Raw genomic sequence first — 25,625 nt, 5'->3', positions numbered from 1 at the left:
ACTAAGAAAAACGAACGCTGGTGCAAAACTGGCCAACTTTCAGGTCTGCAAATTTTCTAAATAAAATAGGTTTTTAACGTAAGCAAAGCAAAAGGTTGTTTGAAACTGGACTATGTGGTGTATGCATTCCTTTAATACGTACGATTTCCTGCTAGTACATCGGAATCGGAATCCAGGGCAGAACAGTGCTCAGTGTGGTTAAGCATAACATCTTGCATCATCTCTAAGCAAAAGTACTTTAGCAGTTAGGTTAACATGCTGGCCAGGGTTAAGTAAGAGCTAACATTTTCTTTTCAAATTCAGTTACAATTGTCTATGGATATAAAACTGAGTTTAACTTTTCTGTTTCTTTGTTGAGCTTATTTTTTTTTTTTTTTAAATGTTACTCACTGCTTTTGAGAAGCTCAGGCATCCTACTCCCCGCTCAAAAGTTCCAAGACCAAGAACTTGCAGTGTGGACAGAGTAACAGAATCCCACACTCTAACATGGGGTTGCAGAGGCTGTAAAAACAAAAGGAGAAACACAAAATAGCAGGATTAAACGGTACTTGGGGAAAAAAAATAGCTATGGAGTCCATTTTGACTCACTGCCTCCCTCTGTCTACAGAGTCAAACTGTCCCCCATAAGAGCAGACTGCAAGGCCAAGGGCTTTCTTCCAATTGTGTCTGGGTAGGCTCACACCACCAATCTTTCCATTAGCAAGTACAGTAGTCACATGCTTAACCAGTTGTGGCATCAGGGACTCCTATGTGGCTCTGAGGTAGATGCACACAAGTTACCACCATACAGAATTGGCTGACTTCTATAAAGTAAAAGGGTATGAGTATACATGTGCGACAGAAGTCACTACTATTTTAAACATGCTCCAAAAGGATTCTGTGCACATAATTTCTTTTCAAACTATAAAAATGAGAAAATAACAGCGCTAATCATCGTAGCAGCAAATAATTCAAATCTGTGTTATATATGTCATACATTATTCTAAGGGCTTCACATGTATTAACTCAATCAATCCTCATAAAAACCCAATAAACTAGGTACTACTACAATTCCCATGCAGTAGAGAGGAAACTGAGACAGAAGGAGTTAAGTAACTTCCCTCAAGTTACACAGCTATTAACGACAGAGGTAGACTTGCTCTGGGTAGCCTGCTCTTTAGCATCTCCGTCTTTCTTGGGGAAAGAGACATTTGAAACCATGAGAATCACCACACAATCCCAATAGGCCATTCATGACTAATATTTACTGCTGATCTTTTTAAAATTTTTTTAATTTACTGCTGATCTTTAGAGAAGGGACTTGTTATAAGCAAAATAAGTGAAGTTGAATAGTAACTGATATTTCTTTTTAGCTCATCACAAATGGAATTTTATTGTACATAGAGCAAGTTTAGCAATAATATCTAACTGAGGACATGGGAAAATGAATTGCTACAAAAATCATAGAAATTTTTATTGAAGAAAAATATCAAAACGTGAAGCTATTGTTCCTCAACATCTTCTTCAAGTCTATGTACTTCTGAAGCAATGTTTCCATCTTTTGGGGGGAAAAATTACATAGTATGATTCTTTTAAATTTTGTCTAGAAATGCCCCTATCTTGTAACTTGTCTCTACCCTCCCCCCATTATTAGAAATTCTTTAGCAGTTAAATTTTAAAAGAATAAAATAAAAGAATTGTGGTTAAAATAGAAAACAACTCCAGTAGGTGAGGAATGCATAACTCACCCTTCCGTCTTTATCCACTCCAGCTATTTGTCCAGTTGCAATCCTAATCTTGTCAGGATGAATAGCAAGGCTAAAAAGCAGTATTAATAATAACTTAAAATACAGAAAATCTGTGAAATACGAGAAATCTTTGTACAAATATAAAAAAATCTCATTTTCATAAGTTTTGTTTTATTTTGCTTAGTAATTTAACCACATACCAAACACCATCAATTGAATTTCTTTCCTAAGCTTTCACTACACTTTTCTATGTTAAGCTTATACACACAAACTAATGGAATACTATGTTTAAGTAGCCACTTGTTATAGAGTCCATTTGTCTTTCTACTATGCCCCTTCGCCCTCGCCAAACAAGTCATCACTATACTTATTTTTAATTAATCATTCAATAAAACATTTATAGATGAAGACAGGATAAATATATAATCTGTATTTTAATTTTATACAAATGATAAGGCTATTGAATATTCTTGTCCTTTACTATTTTTATTAAGAGTCAGTATATCTTAGGGATCTTTCATATAAACACTTAAAAGAGCTTCCTTGTTCCTTTTTATACTGTACAGGCTGTACAGTAACGCATGAGTATAGTACTAACTAGTCCTCAACTGCAACATTTTGGACTGCTTCCATTATTTACCATCACAATGTTATAATAAATGAACATATATAATTTTCTAAGTATGTAAGGCAATATCCACTAGAAGTTTATCAATGTCTACATAAGAATATACAAAAAGGTATTGTTAACAAGTCACAGATACTTTACTAAAGAAGCATATCAACAGTGAAGCTGTTGCTCACTACCTCCCCAACTAAGTCTATACCCTTCTGAAGTCAGTGTTTCCACCTCTGAGCCTTCCCTGAAGAATTCTGTGCTCTGTAATCTACAACATATCAAAATGGCAGTTTATTATCAAACTGAAACTGTGTTCCTTTGAGTTTGGGTAACAAAAAGAAGTCTGAAGGGGCAAGGGCAAGGGCAAGGTTATGGAAGGGTAAGATTTCCCAAAGGAATTCTCTCCTAGGACAGCCTTGCTACCATCCAAGAATGAGCAGGTGCATTGTCATTATGCAGAAAATCACTGGGCCCAACTTTTGTGACCAATGCAGTTTTCCATTTTCTTAGAACTTCTTCATAATAAACTCTCACACAATCTCCCTGTATACTTGGAGAAAATCTATCAAAATTACCCTTTGGAGTCTTAAAAAAAAATCCCCGTAAACTTTTGAGCTAACCTCTGCCTTGAATTTATTTGGCCTTGGAATGAACTGTTTTGATTATTCCCCACCACCTATTCCCACCACCAACTCCAAAGACACCCAACGACAGACTAAGACAAGCGTGTTGTAGGTAGCCATCCACCTATCACAGAAACATGCTTAATCTTATTTTGTTTGGAAGAAATTCGTGTATAGATGAACTGAAACCTAGCAGTAATACTTCTTGACTTGCCCTCATAAATTATCTTAACAGCTACTCAGAGAAGCCTTTAAATGTTGGAAAATACATTAAGCAGTAAATGAGTGAATTCAAATAAACAGTAACAAAAGTGTGTGTGTGTGTGTGTGTATAATTTTTAGCATGCCTAAGCACTTGAAAGGAAATCTCACATTTTTATAGTTTGGTATTCTATGAAATAGTATGACCTTTAATCAACCATATTTTCTTCCTCAGAACAAATACAAAACTCTACCAATATACCCCCAAATAATCAAACAAAAATCCCCGAAACCCAAAGTTCATTGTGCCCCACATGTATTTGCTATGATACCCCCATTCCCCCACTATCCCTCCCCCCTTCCAGGAAACAAAACGGATCAGAAAAAAACAGAAGTCGTCACAATCTACATTTATAACAGAGGGATTTTCTTGTTTCTTTAACTCCTTTTTCCTTTAAGCTATATCCGACACAACGCTCCGTGTTAGATGCCACCGAGTCGGCCACCACCTTAGCGAGCCCATGTGCAAGACAGTAAACTCCTGCCCAATCCTGCAACAAGCAAGCCTCCCCTGACAGACAAGTGGTGGCTGTGCTGGCTGGGAATTCAACCAGGGTATCTTGCCTGGGTGTCAAGAATTCTACCACTGAACCACCATGGACCCCTATAGGGTTCCCAGTATTACTTTTAAACTCTGACCTCTTCACGGGGATTTCTGGTAAAACTGAAATCTTAAAAACAAGACGCCAACAAAGAAAGCATCAAAGAACAAAGTAAAGCCAAGGTTAAATTGATACCAACCACTTCACGCAGTCTTTATGCCCCAGGTAGTGTCGTTGGGTTCTCTCCTCATAATTAAATAGTACTACTACTGATGCTATGAAATAAACGACTTCCCCGGTAGGGAGAAGGTAAACATTAGCTCGACAGTCCTTTCCTCTATAACCGTATCTTAAAAGAAAAAAGTCAAGGTTTTTCATAAAACATCATGTTCAAGGTGTTAATTTGACATTTTTTCAAGGGCACTTGAAAGCAAATCAGGAAAATATAGTGGAAAAGACAGAGCAAGGTTAAAAAATTCATGCCATAATCTCGTGCAGCACTGTCTTTTAATAAGTTTAAATCTTCATTTCTCCACATTAGAAAAACACATTCTGATTTTTTAACATGTTACAGTGAACATACAGTGGCGAACAAAATAAATGTGCATCCCCTCTCCCTAGAGCTAAGGGAAGACAGAAATCCAATCAGCTACATCACTGCAATGGAAAATAACAGGATACTAGAAGAAAGCATGAAAGGAGGGGCTGGATCTTGATGCAGAGAGAGAAAGGATTCTCCAACGAAGGCCTATCTGAGAAAATGACAGTTACGATGGATCAGAATGATGAAAGAGAGATAGCCAAAGAGCTTTGATCAGCAGAAAGCCCAAAGGAATCGCAGAATTAAAGAAATGGGTAGTCTTCCCAATCTGGCGTCTGCCCACAGAGGGGAACAGTTGAAGGTGGAGAGAGGCAACGCAGAACAGCGGAGGAAGACAGCAGAGCTCTAACTAGTAGCTGGCTTCCTTGTGCTTAATCTGTCCCCTGAGGTTCTAAGGTAAGTAAGACTCTTAAAGCTAAGTTTGTAGAATCTTTGGTAACACTGCTGACCGGCAATTTCATGCCAAAATTATCCCTATAATGCTTTCAGGCTTACAAACAGCATAAATTAAGTACAAACTTGAGTTACTCACAAGCAAGGTTTGGGCATGAAAACACAAGTATGCTCATGAAAGGCTGGCAAAGAGTCTATTAGTAGTTATTTTTGTATTTCATGATTAGAACAAGCCTTTTTAATTTTTCACTCAAAAAAAAAAATTTACATCCTTTCAGTTCACAAAATGCCCTTTTAATTTTTTTAATGCCCTTTAAATTCTTACATATACATATATATATATATATTTTTTTGTTATAAGTGAAGAAAGTAAGGCCTATCAGGGAGAAGTGACAGAGCCCTGACGCAAACACTGGTCTCCTAATTCTGCTGCACTGCCTTTCCCACCACTCTGCCAGTCCAGCATGACGTGCATGGGATACTGCTTGTTAGCCAAAGACAGTCCTTCCAACAGCTGTGTTCCAAGTGCTAACAAACAATACACACGAGAAAGGATGAGAGGACGACTCCTCTTTACTCTGCAATTATTCTTTATAATGTATCCGGTTATGCTATGTTCATACCAAAAGAAGTATACTAAACAAAGAAAATTTTTCTAAGAGGTTAGGTAAACGATTTTCTTTTTAACCTAGAGACAAAACACACACAGTCGAAGTAGTAAAGGATACACCCACTCCAGTTTGAGTTTCTCAGGAGGCTGCTCTGTTCTGATGTCATCATAATTGTCAACATCAGAAGGAATGAACATTGTGATTGGCCGTCCTCTCATAAACATTTTAATATACTCTCCTTCTGTTGAAATAGAAGACAGAATTTAAGCCACATGCATTTTCCGAACAACCAGAAGAAAAGTGGTTCCTTAATAAGACATAATAAAAATAAGACATAGATAGTTACTTCAGTTTACACTTAAGAGTACACACCATTGATTTCTGTCATACATCACACAGCATGTAAAAAAATTGATATTGTTAAAAACCAAGTCTAAACATCATAGGAAAATAAATTTTCTTAAATGATAGCTACTTTTGTAATTAAATTGTAAATTAATCTGTATAAACTGACATACTTCTATAAGACAGCTAGGAAGGTTGTGGTAGAAAAATGCAAAAGAATATTACTTCCCGGTAGTTGAAAAGCAAAAGATTATTACCTGGGCTGGCAAGAACCACGTGCAACCTACAAAGTGGCTAACCTACTGGTGGTCGATGACACACCACAGATATGTTTATCCAAGAATATGCCACAAGAAAGAGGTTAACCAACTTTGTAAGTTAGGGCAGGGAAAGCAAACTAGAGGGACTAACTTTTCTAGGCAGCTGGTGAGCAGAGCTAGGAGATAAAGACAATTTCTTTCTTTCTTCCTTTCTTATTTTAAATAATAGTGCCTACCATCAGCCTTGAGTTTACACAATTCAATTTTACTAATCCTCTGGAGACAATGCTAGAAAACAGTTATCTAATTAGCGGCATAACTTTCAAAATGTCTTTTATTGATTAAAAAAAAAACATCAGTTGCTTATAAGACACTAGACCAAAAACGGAAAATGCTCAAATAGTCCAGAATCCAATCAATATTTTTGAACATTGTTTACAAACATAAACAGCACTTCACTTAACTAAATAGAATGGACAGCTTATGAAATTTAATTTTTTTGAACACCCCCCCCACTTCCTAGCACCTCAATGTCCTACATGCATGTAAGTTGAATAAATGCTGCCAGTGATTATGGAATGGTTCCAAGAGACCATAAACATGAAGGAAGGGACTGAGTTACAAAAGCAGAAAAAAGAGGTGGCATTTAGCAACTTGTCTGGCAGTAGATGAAAACTGCTGCATGAGAACCAAACTGAAAATGTGGGTACTGTAATTAACCAGACGCTCACAGAGAGCTGTCACACCAAAAACCCAAGCTCACTGCCATCGAGCCAATTCTGACTCATGACAACCCTATAGAGCGGGCTTCTAAGACTGTAACTCTTGACAGGAGCAGAAAGCCTCATCTTTCTCCTGCCGAGCAGCGGATGGTTTCAAACCACTGACCTTGTAATTAGCAGTTCACTACACCACCAGATCTCTAATAATGAGCTAAGCTACTTATGGAGACAAGTACTATTCATAGTTTATATAATACGAACCATAGAAGGGGAAGGAAGATAAAGAAAATTACTTGCTAAATGTCTGCAACTATTTCTCCAGAGTCAGATTTGTTGTGCTTGTTATGGGTGAGAAGGTCAAGTTATTTTTATTATTGTTACTCACAGTGTGCTCGGCCACGGGACGGATCTAAGTACAGGCGAAGACCTCCTACACTCTGGTCCTAACACCACGTGATGTGTCTTTATTACTCCTAGACCTGAGAGTGGGCTCTGCTTCCTGATGATTTTTAGCAGAGCTACACTTTGATGATTAGTAAAACACTGCTAGCTGCAATTATTCGCCTTCCACAATTACTCTTCATCTGTTTGTCCTTCTCATTCACAAACACACACAAACGTGTGTATATATAGCACCCTCACATATATTACCATTTGTTAGCACATTAAATTTCCTGCTAGTATTTTTCAGAAGAAAAGATGCCTCTTATCGTCATTTTAAAAGAGCTGGATGTCCAAACAGAGTAAAGAGTTAAAGATATAATTAAAGGGGGAAAAATCTCATTTGCTAATAGAAACCTCTGAATATTGTACTTATACTTTCATCACCTGTCAGGCAACACAAGCACTGGCTGTTAAAATATGATAAAGAACAGTAATACACGTTGGAATGAAAATGCTTTCCTCGCCTATAAACTGGTGGTATATATGTCCCAGTCCATAATCCAGGCACTGTAGATGTGACGTGACTCTGGTTACACTTTCCTAATACATATATGCTACTACTACTTACTGCTCAGGACTATGATCAATTAAGTAAGACAGCACACTGTACAGGTCCAAAGGATGCCCTCAACAAATACTTCCTTTTGAGGATTTGTGATGACTTAAAGCCCTGTCTCAACTAAACCCAAACTAACTGCCATCAAGCCAGTTCCAACTCACAGCAACCGTATAGGACAGAGTAGAACTGCCTTTCCGGGTTTCTGAGGCTGTAAATAAAATCTTCATGGTGGTAGAAAACTTCCCTTCTCCCAGAGCGGCTGCTGGATTCAAACTTTGACTCTGCAGTTAAGAGTCAACATGTAATTCACTATGCCACCAGGACTCCTAAGCCCTGTCTCAACTCACGGCCATTGGGTCCATTATTCAACTCAGAGCGACCCTACATGACAGGGGCAGGGAATAACTGCCCTGTGGGTTTCAGAGACTATAACTCTTATTGATGCCCGAAAGCCTCATCTCCTTCCTGAAAAGCAGCTGGTGGTTTCAAAACGCTAACCATGTCTAGGGTTTATTATTCATTATTATGCACGAATTAATACACTGGGCAGCACTTTCATAGGACACATTTTTCCCACTAGGCGAGCATCTAGTTAGTGCTCACTAACTCACTGAGTTAGTGCACCCAATGATTTCACCTGGGAAGGTTCTCTCTGGTCACAGTGAATTTTTTCAAAAAAAGTTTTAGTTGAATCTAGTTTTTTGTGATGGCTGATTTAAGCACGGGGCTGTGAAATGTTGTTTCATACTTGGAAAAAATGCCAGAGAAACTGTTGTGATGTTGAACACAGCTTACAAGGACAGCACTATGGGAAAAACTCAAGTGTATAGTGGTTTTCTCCTTTCAAAAAGGTGAAATGTTGATTGATGGCAAACATCATTCTGGACATCTGTCACTTTCCTCAACAGACAAAAATGTTGACAAAATACGTGCACTTGTGCTAGAAGATTGACAAAGGATTACTGAAGAGATGGGCAAGTCATCTGGACTATCTTGGAACTCAGTTAAGAGAATTTTAACAGAAGATTTGGGAATGAGAAGGGTCGCTGGGAAATTTGTGCCTTGGGTTCGGACTGACTAGCAAAAAGAGTGTTGAGTGGAAACATAGTGCTTTGAAAGAACAGCTCTGAAGTGACCCTGACATTTTTCCATCATTACTGGTGACAAGACATGGTGCTGTTCTTACAACCCTGAAACGAAGCATCAATCAATGCAGTTGAAGGCACCATCGTCACCTTGCCCAAAAAAGCCCGTCAAGTAAAATCAAAGATCAACATGATGCCCCCTTTTGGTTTTTTGATGTGAGAAGGGCAGTGCCTTTGCAGTTTGTTCCACCAGGTCAGATTGTTAATTTAGCTTTCCATTTAGAGGTTCTGAAAAAAAAAAAAATCACGTGACAGCATGGGATAAAAAAGGCTTGACTGGTGGCAGGTGGGGGACTGGTTTTGCCACCACTACAATGCACTTGCTCACAAAGCCATCTCAGTGCACCAGTTTTTGGCAAAAAACAGCATGCCTCTCTAGCCCCATGCAACTAGATCAACTGACCTCGATCCGTGTGATTTCATTTATTTGAATGAACGGGGACACTTTTTTTTGTTTCCATGAATCCAAAGGAATATGAAAGGACAGCAATTTGATGGCAGAGATGAATAAAACAAGGGAGGTGCTGTTAGTTATCCAAACCAATAAGTTTGAAAAATGTTTCTAAGAATGCTTCTAAAAATGTTTCTAGCAGATTTGACAAATGTATTAAGTATAATGGAGAGTACTTCGAAAGTGATAAGGTTGTTTTGTAAAAAAATTTAAATACATAGCTTTGAAAAAAAACATGTAGTTTTTTGGGGCAGATAGCCTAGAATAGTTAAGGACAGGCTTCAATTTTGACATTTTCACTTTTAAAACATCTGAAATTAAATCAAGCAAAATGTGAAGATCTGGTAAATATGCATTACTTCCATTCATTTTTACAAAGAATTATTTCACGATCTTTAAACTAAAAAGTTTATAACACTTTAAAAGAAAAATATCAACACAACACGGACCTTGGTGACACAATGGTTCATAATGCTCAGCTGCTAACCAAAAAGTTTTGGTGGTTGGAACCCACTAGTGGTTCCACTGGAGAAGGACCTGGTGACCTGCTACACTAGCATACAGGGTTCAGGGGCTGAAAGTAACTTGAGAGAACACAGCAATCAATACAGTATTTTGTTTCTTGTAACTACTTATGAGTTGAGTTCAGGGATGTGGCATGTAATTTAACATGCTTCCTCCATGCAACCTTGGCATATGTCATGAATCAAAAAGCACGCTTCTTTCTAGTTAAGCCTACACACATTTCAGAATTGTTTTCAAAGTATTTTCAAACCTGTATTTTATAAATGTAACGCTTCAGGAAAGCAATCATCATCAACCCAGCTAACAATGCAACATGAAGTCTTATGGTCATTTTCGATTTGTAACTATAACTGTAATATCAATACAACCAATTGTAACCAAAATATCTGTTAACTTGTATGCTTAAAAAATATGCATTTTCTGGTTAGTTTCATTTTCTAGTTTAAAATGTGTAATGCTTGACTAGTTTATAGTTTCTCTTATAAAAGGTTATATTCTCCGTGCCTGGAAGAAGCAATTCATGTTTTTTACCACCCCCCCTCAGCTGAAAATGTGGAACGAGGATGCCAACTTCTTAGAAGTTGTGATACATTTTTTTTAAAAAAAGCACGGCCTTTAAATATATTTTTAATCCAGAGGATGGCTATCACCAACTACAGCATTAAGAAACCAGATCTTTACTTCATAGGGCTTAAAAAAACATCTGCACTACAGGAAAGCTCTGTTTTTGATGGGTAAAGTAGAGGAGCAAGTCTCCTTTTAAAACAGAAGAAATGCTTGGGCATAGTTCAGACCTAAGGATCCATGTAATGTTTATAGAACTCATTTACAATTGGCCGGTGTCTAAATTTTAAAACAAAATGGTGAGTATTCCTTGGAAATACAGAATTTGGTTTCCTACCCTTTTATCTAAACTGTAACAGACTTAAAGCTAGTATCTTTATTCCCAAATTCTAGAATTGCAAATGCCTGATCCTCTCTAAAATAACAAGAATGCAATTGTTGTGTGATTGAAGGATTTTTGCTTCGTTTCCACATTTTATATTTTTAGAGGTCATTTTTTAGCGATTCCTTCAGATACAAAGCTCTGTGTACACCAGGTGTGGTCAGGTTTGCAGACAGAAAAGCCACTATCTGACCCGAAGGCAGTTAATGGGCAGAGGAGTGAAGCTTGTGGAGGTGGGTAAGAGCGTTGTCCCCCACTTTCTATTTTCTGTACGAAAGAACTTTCACAAAGTTATTGAAGCAATTCTATTGTTATTGTTGCTAGGTGCCCTCAAGTCATAGAAATGTCTAAATTAACCACATTTACATACAAGGAAACAGATCCAAGATCTCAAAGACACAGGGGACATTGTATTATCAGGAGAACAAGATCTTCTTTTTTTCACAAAACATAGATTTCATTTGGCAAATGGAAATTTGTTCCTCCCCAACTACACTCATCGCATAATGTTAGCTAGTACAGGAAGCGATCTTTTATTGTTTTACCTTGTATGGTCCGGGTCATTCAGACCCGCTAGTCTTATTTGTTGCACTGTACCACTCTGCTTCCCTGCTCTAAGTGAGATGTGTAACGCAACTTCTACAGCTCAGACCAAAACCTGTATTTTATAACTGTAATGTCTAATAAATACAAAGTGGTATACCACCTTACTGTTCTTTAATAAAGTTAGCGAGCTCCTACCTTACAGATTTTGCAATGTTCTCTGTTCTTGAAGTTTCTTTTCCCAGCTATGCACTTAGTTCACTCATTTTCTTTAGCCAACTAACTCAACGTCACCATATTAGAAATGTCTTCCCTAGCTTACATATATTAAGAAAATCAATTCTTTCCTTCTCTTATATTTTCAAAGTATGCATCACCCTCCTGACATATTAACTACTTTTTATCTATTTCTTCTGGGATTAGGATATGAATTCCTCACAGCTCAGACATTGTTTTATTTACCTGTTGTATCCCCAAGTATCTAGGGCAGGGCCTGATAAAATAAACACTCAATAAATATGTTAAAGGAATGAATCTTTACAGTGTGTTATCTGATCAAGGACAATAAAGAAACATATTAGAACTGTTAGAATGTAATAACTGTTAGAATGACAAGATTATTCAAGGCGTCCCTCACCCAAATCCAGTTTGATAAGCTTCCCGCTACTTATTTTAACATTACTTGAGCTCTTTGGCTACAACAAATTTCTGAGATTTTAAGCAGTCTTGCATTTTCAAAGGATTTTTAAATTCATATGAAGTCTTTTGTCACGCAGGTAGGTAGGCAGCTACACGAATTAGTCAATTATTTCTCAATTTCCTAAATATTATAACATCTGAATACATTCATACACTTAAAATATCGCTGCACTGGTTTGTAGCTCACCAAGAATGAATCTACTAGAGAGCAGTGAAGCAGCACTATAGGAGGAAGGAAGAGTGTGCTTTAGTGATTGTGTTTCCTTCGCCTCAGGTAAGCAGATTTCCCTCCTGTAGGGATCTGAGTCACTCAGGTTCTCAACATGACCAGACAGCTGATTATGTACTAATTTTAAAATGTAAGTCTGAGATGCTACAAGAACGAAAAGATGTAAGATTATTCAAGCCTGAAAAAACAGTACATATTTATTCTCGGACATTTAGGTCCTGCTCTAGAAATCATAGATACGTGGTACATTACCTCTTATTTTTTAAATGTAATACACTAGATACCTATTAGACAGATAGGCTTAAAGGAGGTACTGATTAATTGCAAAATTTGACAGATTGCTATATATTTTCTCCTGTAGGTGATTTTAAAAACATGCTTATAACTCTATAACACATTTCATCAATCTCCTCCCAAATGAATAGTATTGTATTTGGACCAACTGGTACATCTAACAATAACTCTTCCTACAAGAAAATACATTCAAATTTTTAACTTGATGTGCTACATCTTCGTGCTACATCTTCATTTTGGCTGGGATAAAGTACAATTTAGCAGAACCAGGGACAAGAGTATTGACGAAAAGGCCCAGGCCTGAGAGGTTTGGGTTAAAGACCCGAGTCAGGCAGGAAGAGCCCTTTGAGTGATGTCTTGTCTCAGAGATTGTCCTGTATACATGCCATTCCACTTCCGATTGTTCTTACCAGCATTTCCCTCCTTTACCTAAATCACAAGCAGAATAAGCAGTCCCCTAGCTTTTTCACCTACTGTGCTATGCCTCAGGGCACAAGCCTTTTAGGTAAAGCTTTCTCTGCTACCCCTCACCTACATATACCAAATCTTAGCAGGCTTTCCCCACGCCCCAAGTCAAAGCAGATGTCTTGGAACAACTCAGAGTTGACAATGGCAAAAGTTAAAGAAATTAGTTGTATTTTTAAAAGGCTGTTCAAATTGACAGAAAATATGTAATCAATATCTAAAGAATAAGATGTTATTTAGATAATAAAAATTTTTAGATCTATTTTATATTTTGGTATTCACTTTACATTGCATGTCTAAATATGAAATATTTATGAAATATGAAAAATAGATATAAAATTTTTATATGAATAACATCTATATAATGACATCCTTTTCATCTCTAAACACATGTAACTGCAGGGTTTTATAGCCAGCCCAATAATATATTAACAACAAAAATTTATTTGGTACTATATATTAGATAGTATGTTAAGACAATGTAATATTACCTTTAATCTTTACAATAATCTTTTGAAATCCAGCACTATTATCTTCATAACAGGTAAGAAAAAACTTGTTCAAGGTTATATAGTAAATCATGAAACCAGTGTCCCAACTCCAAAATTTGTGAGTTTGCACATTTATACCAGATATATCTGTATGCTATACAACTCTACTGACAATGCAGGTGCAACCTGTTCCAAAACAAACTCCCATTCTTTTCCACACATCCACACCTCCTCAAACGCTCTCTATTTCACTACACGCTGCTTACCTAGTTGCTCAAGCCCATCTCCCAACAATTGACCAAGGAGCCAGTCCTGTTTCTATGGGCTTAAGCATCTAGAGCCCATCCAAGTCTTTCCATCGAGGCCCAGCCACAATCTCAGTCACGCCAGAACACAGGAAAGACTGAAGCACAAGAGGGCGCCTTGCATATAGACTCCAGCAGACAAGTCTATTCTCCGGTAGAGCTGATTCAAGTGGCTAAGTGAGAGACTCAGATTCCAAAACAAATGTTCATGCAATCAATATTTAATGCTCTCAAAGTCTAACCTCGGGGGTAATCATTTGAAGTGAAAACTCTTGAAATAAAATGTATTTTCCTACGTCTTTTCCAGTCCTTCATTTGTTCCTTCTTCCCAGTCACCGGTAAAACCTGGCGAGTGATGCTTCGGTTAAACAATCTCTTCCTTTTAAAACACTTACCTACTTGTTTACCTGAAGGATTTTCAAAACTGTGTCACCAACACCAACCATTCATTTATTTTACAGACCAATCCTGAGCACTTCTTTCTTTGTAAAGAAATGACCGCAACAAGAGAAAGGCAAGTAGCCTTTTTTTATTCACCTTATAAGGATTTTATAACAGTTGAGCTCTTAAATTAAAAACAAAAAAAAGTGTAATAACACTTTTAATAGATACACTGGTAAGGTGCTTTCTAGTTTTCAGATCCTTTCTCATTTACTATTTCATCTTTCAGTGGCCATGTGAAGTAAGCGTTGTAGCTGTCATTCTCAGCTTAGAAAACGACTGAGGCTTTGTCACTTGGCCTGGGTCACTAGGCTATCACGCAGAGTCAGAAGCACATACTAAACACTCAGCATCCACTTTTCTTTCCATTATGTGATGGTCTCTTTAAGAAAAATTTAATTCCTCCATTTATGAAGGTAGAAAGTCTAACTAAGGAAGAATACCAGCTAAACTCAACTTTGTTTACAATTTCTATGCTAAAAATAGTCCAGCGAAGAGAATAAATAAATATTTTTCCTATTCTAAGGACCAAAGGAAATAAACCACCATAGAAATTAAGATGAGATTTCTAACAAAGCTTTTCACCACATTGCAGTTGGGTAACGTAAAAGACCAGGAAATAAAGATAACCACGACATACAGAAATGAGCCGCGAAAAGCATGCACAGAAAAGACATGCTTTCATTTAGAAAAGCAGGCTGCAATAAATTTGCAGGCAATCTGAGAAGACTGTAAAACTGATATGTAAAACTTACCTATGTTTTAATTAAATGAAATACATATACATACAAAGTATGTTCTCCTTTTTTGGTCAGAACAAGCCAACAACAGCAAGTAGCCAGAAATTACCATTAATATAAAAGAAAAATTTAACAGGAAATGGATTTGCTAGACTAAATACATTTTTTAGTCTTAGTTCCAAGAAATGGGTGATTATTTGCGATGAAGTTGGCAAGCCAGGAAATTGAGTTAAAATTTAACAATCTTTTAAATGGCTTTTCTAAATAAATTTTTTTTCAAAGGAAGAAAAATCCCTTTAGTATTAGAAACCTCTTTGCAATATTACATTTTCACTATCCATCATGAATCCCCCGATCTTACAGAAAATAGGTTATGTTTTGAGATAGTCAAATTCAATAGTTCAAATTACCATGACATTTCCTATATTAAGAGAAAAGTCAGGCAGTATATAAGTAATGAAAAGCCAAGTAAGAGATCCAGGAAGGAGTTAACTTAGAAGGCAACCAACTGCGTAGCTTATTCTTACCTTGGCTGTTTTTTTCGCGGGTTGACATTTTTGCTGGTTGAGACAAAAATGATATAACTTACAATAAAAACTGGGCATTTTAAAAATTAACTCTAGTAATGCACATCCCCTTGATTACTATGAGCTAATAAAGTCCACTGAAGTAAAATAAGTCAACAATATAAATTATCAGCATAAATTAAATAGATCTAGACAAGATAAATTCTTTAAAAAAATCATTATTTACCTTGGATGATGGCATCTTTATGCCTAAAAAAAGAAATGCAAACAATACAATTATTTTATATTCTTAACTGGCTGACATTAAAATCACCAGAAGAAATTGCAATAGCTTCAATGCCTAGGATACACCCAGACAGATCTCTCTAAGTAAAATCAAGGCATCAGTATTTAAAAGTCTCTTGCTGTTCTCAACTAAGAATATACTGTTAAAAAATATATTTTAAAAGCATCCCCCTCAACATCATTTAAGCAGTAAAAGCACAGAAAAATCTTTTGAATAAGGCTCATATCTCATGGGTTACTGAGCTTTATTATTTGAGTAGAAGAACATTAGTAGAAGATACAATTTTATTAGAATACTAAAAAGAAAAAATATATAGATTATAATAAATTTCCAAAAAGATCCAAACCAGGCATGTAATAATACACGCAAAGATGAGCATAGAATGATTAAATTTCAGATAAAACTGAGAATGCAGAGTACTTGTCATACTTGCCTGAGTTTTACTATCTTTGATATTGATTTTAAGAAATTATTGTGGGGAGTAGTGGGGTGGGGCGCTAAGGCGTGTGTGTGTGGGGGGGTTTATTGTGGTTGAATATGTGTGTACAATAAAGTTAGCTATTTTAATCATTTTCAAATGTATTCTTTAATGGCAGTAAATACATTCTCAATGGCATGTAATCTTCAGTTCTACTTCCAAAACTTTTAAATCACCCCAAATAAACATTTTGTGCCCTAATATAAAGTAGTAACTTTTTAGTTCCCTTTACTCCAACCCTGGTGACTGCTGATCTATTTTTTGTTTCAATGAATTTGTCTACTGTAGATATTTCATACAAGTGAAATAAAAGTATTTGTGCTTTTGTGTTTGACTTAGTTAATTCACCATACTATTTTTCAAGATGGATCCATTTTATAGCATATATTAGAACCTCATCTCTTTATATGGCTTATAAGTATTCTACTGTATGCATAGGCCACCATTTGGTTTACCCTTCCACTTTTTGTCTACTGTGAATAATGGTGTAGAACACAAGCCAACCATTATTTGTCTAGTCTCAGCTTTCCATTTTTGTGGGGTATGTATAAAACCAGGGGGGGGGATTACTCTCTCATTCACTATTTGAGGCTTCAGTTTTTGAGAAATCAACAAATTTTCCAAAGTGGTTGTACTGTTTTACATTGCCGCTAGCAATGCATGAGTGTTCCAATTTTTCAACATTGGTCATTTTCTGGTTTTTGGTTTACTGTTGGATAAAAGCTATCCTAGTGAGTGTGAAGTAGTAATATCTATTGGTTTTGGCTTGCTTTTCCTCAATGACGAATGATCTTGAGTAATTTTTCACATATTTATTGGCCATTTACATATTTTTGGAGGGGGAGAAATACCTATTTAAGTCTTTTGGTCCCCTTATTGAAAACCAGTGAGCCCTATGGTATAAAGATGTTACGCGGCTCAGTTCTATCCCACTGATCAACAGGTCTATCTTTTAATGCAGAACCACCCCACTTGTACTAGTGAGACTTTGTAGTCATGTTGAATCAGAAAGTAAGATTCTTCAATTCTGTTATTTCTCAAGTTTGTTTTGGCTAATGTGGGTCTACTGAGAATGGAAACTCCTAAGGCTTGGCTTTTCTCTTTCGGTTAGAGTTCTGTTGGAATTTTGATAGCGGTTACATGGAATTTATGGATTGTTTTGGGTAGTATTGACATCTTAAGTCATCTTGACACGGTAAGTTTCCCAAATCATGAACATGAGCATCTTTCCATTAATTCTGGCCTTTTAAAGTTTTGTTAGGAACCTTGGTGATGTGGTGGATTAAGCATAAACGTGCTAAGCAAAAGGTTTACAGTTCTAATCTATCAATTACTTCGTGGGAGAAAGATGAGGCAGTTAGCGCTGGTAAAGATTTACAGCCTTAGAAATCCTAAGGAATAATTCTACTCTGTCTTACAGGGTTGCCATGAGTCAGAAATATCTCCATGGCAGTGGGTTTGGTTTATTGCTTTGTTCTTTCAGCAATGTTTTATACTTTTTAGTGTGCAAGTCTTTCACATCCTTTGGTAAGTTTATTTTAGATATTAAAATGTTACAATAAATAGAACTGTTTTCTTAATTTCCTATTCGTTATTCTATTCCAGTACCTAAAAACGCAATTGATTTTTGTGTTCTGATGCTGATTATGATGCCTAAGCTACCCTTAATAACTTAATTAAAATGTCATTTGAATTTTCTCATGAATTAAGGATTTTTAGCTGGTGGCTGTCATTGTATGATAAAAGAAACCTTAATTTCTCAGAGGAAAAGTCTATGAATAGCAACGACATATTAATGGAACAGTCTAAATATAATACAAAAGCAGCACTTAACATTTCCTTAAAGCTATGTAAGAGAAGAAAAAATTAGTTGAAAGGTCCTGCCTGGATGAGTGAAGGCATTTAACAAGACAATTACCAAATTACAAAATCTGATTTCTAGTTCTCACGATTATTAAAAATAATCACTAGGGTAAGTATTATGCAGTAAAAATGTATATACACTTTTTGTTTTGCAAAACAGATTGGTCATTGCTTCATCTTTGGATATTGATATTTTTCATAATTTTTAGTTACAGGAAAACTGCTTTATCAAAGTCATTGAATTACTAGGCCTCCATCTTATTATATATGGCATAAATTATGAATTTTAATTGTAGGATTAAAAATAAAACTTGTGTCTACATCATTAGATATAATTTTACCCATGTCAGAAGTAAGATGTAAAGACTAAAATATCTTTAGTCCACACGTTGTCTGAATTTTTTAAATTAATAAACCATTTTTGGCCGCATTGTTAACTACCCTACAACTCATCCAGTCTGTAGTGCTTCATGCAACAGTAAATCCAAAGAGCAATTTAGAATGGCAAGCGCATTTCCAGCTGAAAAAAAGACCCTGGGGCAAGGACAATAGCTAGTCAAATCATAAACTTAAGATTATTATAAAATACCATCTTTTATCCACGCAACATTTTTGTGTCACATTAGTACAAACAAAACAAAACTTCCAAATGAGACCAGGCAGAAGAATTACAAATGATTTCGACAGTGAACGTATCTGTGTGAGACACAGAGACAAAGAAAGCATTTTATAAAGGTTAAACATGCATTAATCAAGTGAAAAGTATTTTGTTTCCCAAATTTCCATCAGAGGTCAATAAAAAGATCTTATAAATGTTTTAAGGGTTACTGTAATTTATTTTATCAAAATCTTGGCCAGTTCTTGAATCGCTTAATATTTTCTTAAGATTTACAAAATATGATAAAATATACCTGTATCTATAACTGATTATAAAGGTCAAATAAGCATTTCTAAAACTGTCAAATTTCATAATATTGGTCTAAATATATGAACACAAGATAGCATTTCTGATGGTTAACCTGGCCAGGCTATTGTTTGGGCACATGCTGAACTGGCTGCTATTCCATAATACAATGTAATCATATTACATGGGATCTGATGTGATAAATCATCAGGTGAAATAGTGGTTTCCTTAGGGATATGATCTACCTCCAAAATATAAATTATATTCTTGCAGCTTGTCACCTGACCTGTAAAAAGTCCGGTCTGCCACGTGATCTACACAGGCGTTGAAATCGCCACATCAGCAATACTCAGCAGGTCTCCAGCTTGCTGCCTGACTTACTGATCTGGGACTTGCCAACTCTAAAATTGAGTTATTTCCTTAAAGTAAATTTCTCTCCATATATTTCTACATGTAGTCTTGCTGGTGTTGCTCCTCCACAGAACCCAACAGCATCTGAACTCCCAGCATGCAGGTTTAGATTCACAGTTGCGAACCACGCAAAGTTAAGACATTTCGCCCTTCTCCCCTTCTCTTAACTTTCGAGTATTAATTATTACAGACAGAGAAAAGCCCTCAAGCAAGCCTTTAGCACAGAAAAGATCAGGTGAAATAGATAATTTCTCTATTCAAGCAAGAACTTATTCTCCCAAAACCCAAACTTGAAACTGAGATGCAGCCACAATGAAGAGCCATTTGTTGGTAAGAGCCCTTGCGAGTTGAAGGTTGTAATGATGCCAAATCATGGTGAAGATAATTAGACATGGCAATTTTGCATCCATGGCTAAAAATTTACTCATCATTTAAAAATATAATCTATAATTTTATGCATTATGAAAATATTCTATTGTGGTTTTAGAGCACGCTTTTTGGCCTGCCTTTCATCAGATTAAGTTTATAGCACATTTATTCATTTTCTTAAGGTTTTAACTAAGAAATTTTGAAGATACAGTAATCTTCATTTCCAAATGTGCTAACAAATAGAATGTCTCAACAAAAAGGGAGACTAAAAGTCACTCGGCTTCTCTCTCATAATTCTTGCATAGCTAAGATTTTTGCAAGTCATAAAATGTAGGTATCATTACAACCATTCTCTAGCTCTGTAGTCAAGGACAGTTAAAACCTTTTGGTGGGAGTAGGATTCTTGCTTTCTTGAGTTTTTTTCTGTGTTTGGAGAGGCTGTGAGGAGGGCTGGGGAGAAGGTGATGCTCGAATTTGTGGACTTTGATCATTAGAATGAGATTCCTCTCTTTTTTCTCTCTTTCCTTGTGGTTTTTCTTTCTTTTTTTCTGTACCACTGCAAAATAAAGTATAACATGGAACAACACATATTTAAGCAAGTGAAAACACAAATCAAATGATGGGAAAATGATTACTATAGAATTCAAAACTTTAAGAAATACAGCTCATAGAATTCATTCAAAAATAAAAATAAATTTCTTTGGAAATTCTGGAAAACTATTAAAATTTTCATGAAGAAGCTTTAAGAAAATGTTTGAGGAAACCTACCTCTCTAGACAAAAATGGCCTTCTTAGCAGATCGTGGGAAATAGCAGCTCTCTTAATTGACCACAATTTCCAGAGGATTCGTGACACTTTTACCATTTCCTTTGCAAAGCATACTGACTAATGCTCAAGGCCCAGCACATGTTCAAATGTAGTGGGTTAGTCCCTAGTGAAGTCTCCTATTTCTCTTGTAGTCGTTTACTCCAGCCAGGTGACTTACCAAGTCAGCTACCTTGCCCTCAACCCTGTTCATGTCCAATTGTAGTTAACTGCAATTGTGAAATTTAGCTTAGTAAAAGGGAACTAGACAAAACAGAGATAAAAATAATAATCCATAGAAATGAATTCCTAAAAAAAAATTGTCATCAAATCTAGGTTGGGTAACTTAATTATACAATGTCGAGAGACAAAAATAGAAAAATATTTCTAACTCATTGTTTTACAAGTCTTAAATTTCTGTTATAAAAAATAAATAATTTTAAGTGATTTATAAAGATATTTGATCTAAGACACTGAACAAGGAATCTGATCAAATTTTATTTTAGAAAGAAAAGGGTAGAGGCTTGAGGGTTTTTTTAGTTGACAAACTAAACTGACATGAGTATATTCTAAGTTTAAAGATATTAATTTTTATGATTTTACAGTTTGACACATGAAAAAATAAATTAGCAGCCATTCCCAATCACATTGGCTAAAAATCTCAACCATACAAGTAATCCTGACAATATTACAAAGCAGATAGGACCCATTAAATTCAAGCACTGAAATGTAGAAAAATAACAATTGTTTATACTTCATTCAAAGGGCATTTAAAAAACATGATCATGAAATTCATTATATATAAGGATGTGTGTGCAGAACAATTTTAATAAACACCCATGGTTAAATACAATTTAACCATTTCATTATTGTTGTTGTTAGGTGTGATCAAGTTGGCTCCAACCTATAGCGACCCTATTCCTAACAGAACAAAACACTGCACAGTCCTGCGCCATTCTCACAACTGTTCTGTGCCTGAGAGACCATTCCATCATAATGGCTAAAAATATTACAATGCAAGTTTGAGTGCGATATTTCTTAATCTGTTTTGGTTCTCACATCTTATAACTTCAGACTGGTCCTAGATTATTTCAGGCTCAAGTTAATTCAAAGTATACAATAAGAATACAATTCTATCTTCAAATTCAGATTAACTCTGAAGTTAAAAACAAACAAACTGCAAAAAACCTTTGAAGTTAGTTTTTCTTACTGGCATTCCAATCATCCAGAATTCATATATCACTAGGTCTCATGTGAGTACAATATAATTAAAAGGGATTTTTTTCTTGGATTATTTTTAAAGCAGAGAATAGTATCTACATCACAGAGTAACAGAGTTCCCTGATAATGTGTGTGTGCCAGTCTCAGATTTTGTACAATACTGATCATTAAAACGAACTGGATCTCAACCATTATGGGGTAAAACAAAATGAGGTATATTAAAATGTAATGACAATGACTTCAACAATTAAATCCTGGAACAGAGTTTTAGAATATCTAAAGATCTTATCATTTCTTCACCATTCCTGTAGCCAACTGTTTGATTAAACACTTAAAATCACACTGAAGAATATAGTTCAGTCACAGGCATTTGTTTACTGAGGTAACTTTTCCAACAGTTAGACATTATTAGATATAATATCTATAGTATAGATTATAGATATAATCCAATACCATCAGATATTACTCTATTACTTAAGGTTTTTCTTCATTGTTTGAAGAAAGCAATTGTAATATTACGTAGTTGACTAAGCTGTCTAAGCTCTTTATGGAATGATCTCCTAGGAATTACACAACAAGGGAAAATTCTATTAACAATTTTAATCAAGCAATAAAAACAAACCAAGCTCACTGGGTCGAGTCAATTCCGACTCCCAGCCATCCTACAGCACCGGGTAGAACTGCCCCCGTGAGTTTCTGAGACTGTAACTCTCAACAGTTTCAAATAGCTGACCTTACAGTTGGCAGCCCAGACCCTAAACACTACACCCCCAGTGCAACAGACCAATTATTTCATAAGAAGAGCAGAGGATATAATCTGACATTTATGAAACTTTTAGATTACAACATTTTAACTGTCTCCCTGCCCACTACACCCAAATACAAATATTTGCAATTCACTGACATCGAGTTAATGCCAACTCATAGCAACTCTATTATAGAGTATGGTAGAACTGCCTTGGTGAGTTTACGAGACTATTAACTCTTTATGGGACAGCAGCCCATCTTCCTCCCTCAGAGTGACTGGTGGTTTTGAACTGCCAACCTTGCAGTTAGTAGGCCAACATGTTAACTCTATGCCACCAGGGCTCCTGATACAAAATATAAGCTTAACACAACACTATAAAGTTTTGAGTTATGCTTTGACTTTATAACTTCTAAAGGATAAAAACATTATAATAATAACTTATCTCCCTTTAATCTCTGTAAATGTTATAAAAAAGACATTCTACTTCCCATTTTAATCTTCTCCTGAACTGCAGGACATGCCATGCCCACCTGCATTTTCCTCCATGGGCTTTCTCAGACAACTGCTTTCCACTGGCAGTGTGAGGCCACAATGACGGGCCTGAACGACTGTTTGAAGTCAGAGAAAGGGGCCTGTGCTGCAAGTCACTGCTTCTACGAGGTGGTGTCCTCTAGAGGGAATGGATGACCGCTATCCTAGAGTGTGAGCTTTAAGAACTTTGTTCCCGTCTGGCACTTTTTGCTCACAGGTCTGACTTCAAAGGAAAGCTGGGAAAGGCAGAGTACAGTATTACAATGAAATCTGCAGACTTGGAGCAGAAAGCTGAAAGTAAAGAAAATACTCACCCTATCTTATACTTAAAAAACAAAACCTGGATTAGGAGTTGGGCTGCTAAAAGCAAAGTAAGTCATTTGACCCCACTAGCCGCTCCACAGGAGAAATATGCGGCTTTCTGTTTCTGTAAAAATGTATAGTCTTGGAAACTCTAGGGCAGTGGTTCTCAACCTTTCTAATGCCACGACCCTTTCATACAGTTCCTCATGTTGTGGCGAGGCCCCCAGCCATAAAATTATTTTCGTTGCTACTTCATCACTGTAATTTTGCTACTGTCATGAATCAGGCGAGCCCTGTGAAAGGGCCATTAGGGTCACAACTCACAGGTTGAGAACCACTGCTCTAGGGAGTAATTCTAATCTACCCTGTACGGTCGCTATGAATTGGAATCAACTCCAATATGGTAGGTTTGATTTATTTTGATATTTATGGGTAAAAAATTGAGTGATGGAAGGATCACCAAAAGAAGATTAAAGAAATGCACCGTCACTGCACTAGAAAGAACTGGTTGACATTCAACCATTTTTTTCTACAGGTAGCTTATGAATAAGAACCGACGGTACTGAAGGCAATAAAGAAAACAGGGCTCCAGAAGTTGTTGGAATACCAATTGAAATGTTTCAACAGGCACCCCCTCATCTGCTGAAAGCAAACTGGAAGAGCGCTACCTGGCTAAGTGACTGGAATTGACCTATATTTGTGCCCATTCCCAAGAAAGGTTACATAGAATGCAGAAATTGTCCAACAATAGTATTCACATGACCTGCAAGAGAAATTTTTCTGAATCTAATCTAAAAGCACTTGCAGCACTAAATCAACAGGGATCTTGACTGAAGGTAAAGCTAATCAGAAAGGTGTTTACTTGTGTTGTATTAACCATGCAAAGGCATATGACTGTGTGGACTGTAACAAACCATGGATTACAACGCACAGAATGAAAATTTCGAAACACTTTTTTGTGCTTGTGTGGAACTTGTACATGAACCAAAGGGCAGTCATTCAGACAGAATAAGAAAATGCTGCATAATCTGAAATCAGAAAGTGTGTGTGTCAGAGATGTATCCCTTCATTGTACTTATTCAATCGATATGCTGAGGAGATAAGCCGAGAAGCTGGGCTATATGAAGAAGAACGTGGCATCAGAACTGTAGAGAGACTTATTAACAACCTGCAAAATGCAAGTGACCCAACCTTGAATGTGAAAGTGAAGGAAGCAATTGCTGACGAATGAAGAACAGCCTTTAATATGGATGACAACTCAATGTAAAAAAAACCCAAATCCTCACAACTGGACCAACAGACAAAATTATAACTGAAGAAAAGTCCGAAGTTGTCAAGGATTTCATTTTGCTTGGATCCACAATCAATGCTCACGTAGGCAGCAGTCAGGAAATCAAACGATGTGTTGCATTGGGCAAATCTGCTGCACAAGGCCTTTTTAGAGTATTAAAAAGAAAATCTATCACTTTGAGGACAAAGGTGTGCTTGATCCAAGTCACGGTATTTTCAATTGACTCATGTGCATGTGAAAGGAGCTCTGTTGATATAATGGGTCATGCAATGGGCTGCTAATTGCAAGGTCAGTGGTTTGAACCCATCAGTCTGTCCTCTTCTCTCTTAAAGAGGACAAAGGTGAGGTTTTCTGCCTGCGAAATCCAAAGGGGCAGGCCTATTTTGTTCTGTAGGGTCGCTATGAGTCAGAATTGACCTGATGGCAATGAGTTTGGTAATAGGCATGTGAAAACTGTAGAAAAGTTGATGCATTCAAATTATGGTGCTAGTGAAGAACACTGAAAGTACCATGGGCTTCCACAGGAATGAAGCTGTCATGAAGGGAAGTACTGCCAGGTTGCTCTTTAGAAGCAAGGGTGGAGACATTTTTGTCGCATGTACTTTGGACACGTTATCAGGAGGTGCCAGTCCCTGGAACAAGCCATCAAGTTTGATGAAATAGAAGATCAATAAAAAAGCTGAAGACCCTCTCTGAGGTGGGATGACTGACCGCAACAGTGGGCTAAAGCACAGCAAGAACTACGAGCACAGGGCAGGACTAGATGTTCGGTTTTGCTGTAGCTATGAGTTGTAGCTGTAAGTCAGAGTGTACTCAGCGACACCTAATAACAATATAGCATGTAAGTTTACTTCCAGGTTCCTGTGTGTTTGCAAGGGAGCCCTGATGGTGTAATGGTTACAGATTGT

General features: G+C 36.5%; 1 protein-coding gene across 1 annotated transcript in view; it reads right to left on the bottom strand.

Annotated features, from left to right (window-relative positions):
- Positions 1–25,625, bottom strand: part of EML4 (EMAP like 4) — a 92,116-nt gene that overhangs the window by 48,675 nt on the left and 17,816 nt on the right. The window contains 7 exon segments of the mRNA XM_045285715.1: positions 391–501; positions 1,728–1,797; positions 3,972–4,121; positions 5,495–5,618; positions 15,509–15,541; positions 15,735–15,757; positions 20,202–20,375. Of these exon segments, the coding sequence (XP_045141650.1) occupies positions 391–501; positions 1,728–1,797; positions 3,972–4,121; positions 5,495–5,618; positions 15,509–15,541; positions 15,735–15,757; positions 20,202–20,375 (685 nt within the window).

The sequence above is a fragment of the Echinops telfairi genome, unplaced genomic scaffold (genome assembly GCF_000313985.2).
Source record: "Echinops telfairi isolate 266 unplaced genomic scaffold, ASM31398v2 ScPeMD7_7475;HRSCAF=8513, whole genome shotgun sequence".
Classification (NCBI taxonomy): domain Eukaryota; kingdom Metazoa; phylum Chordata; class Mammalia; order Afrosoricida; family Tenrecidae; genus Echinops; species Echinops telfairi.
Note: the sequence above shows the minus strand (reverse complement) of the source record. Positions and strands in the feature narration are given on the sequence as shown.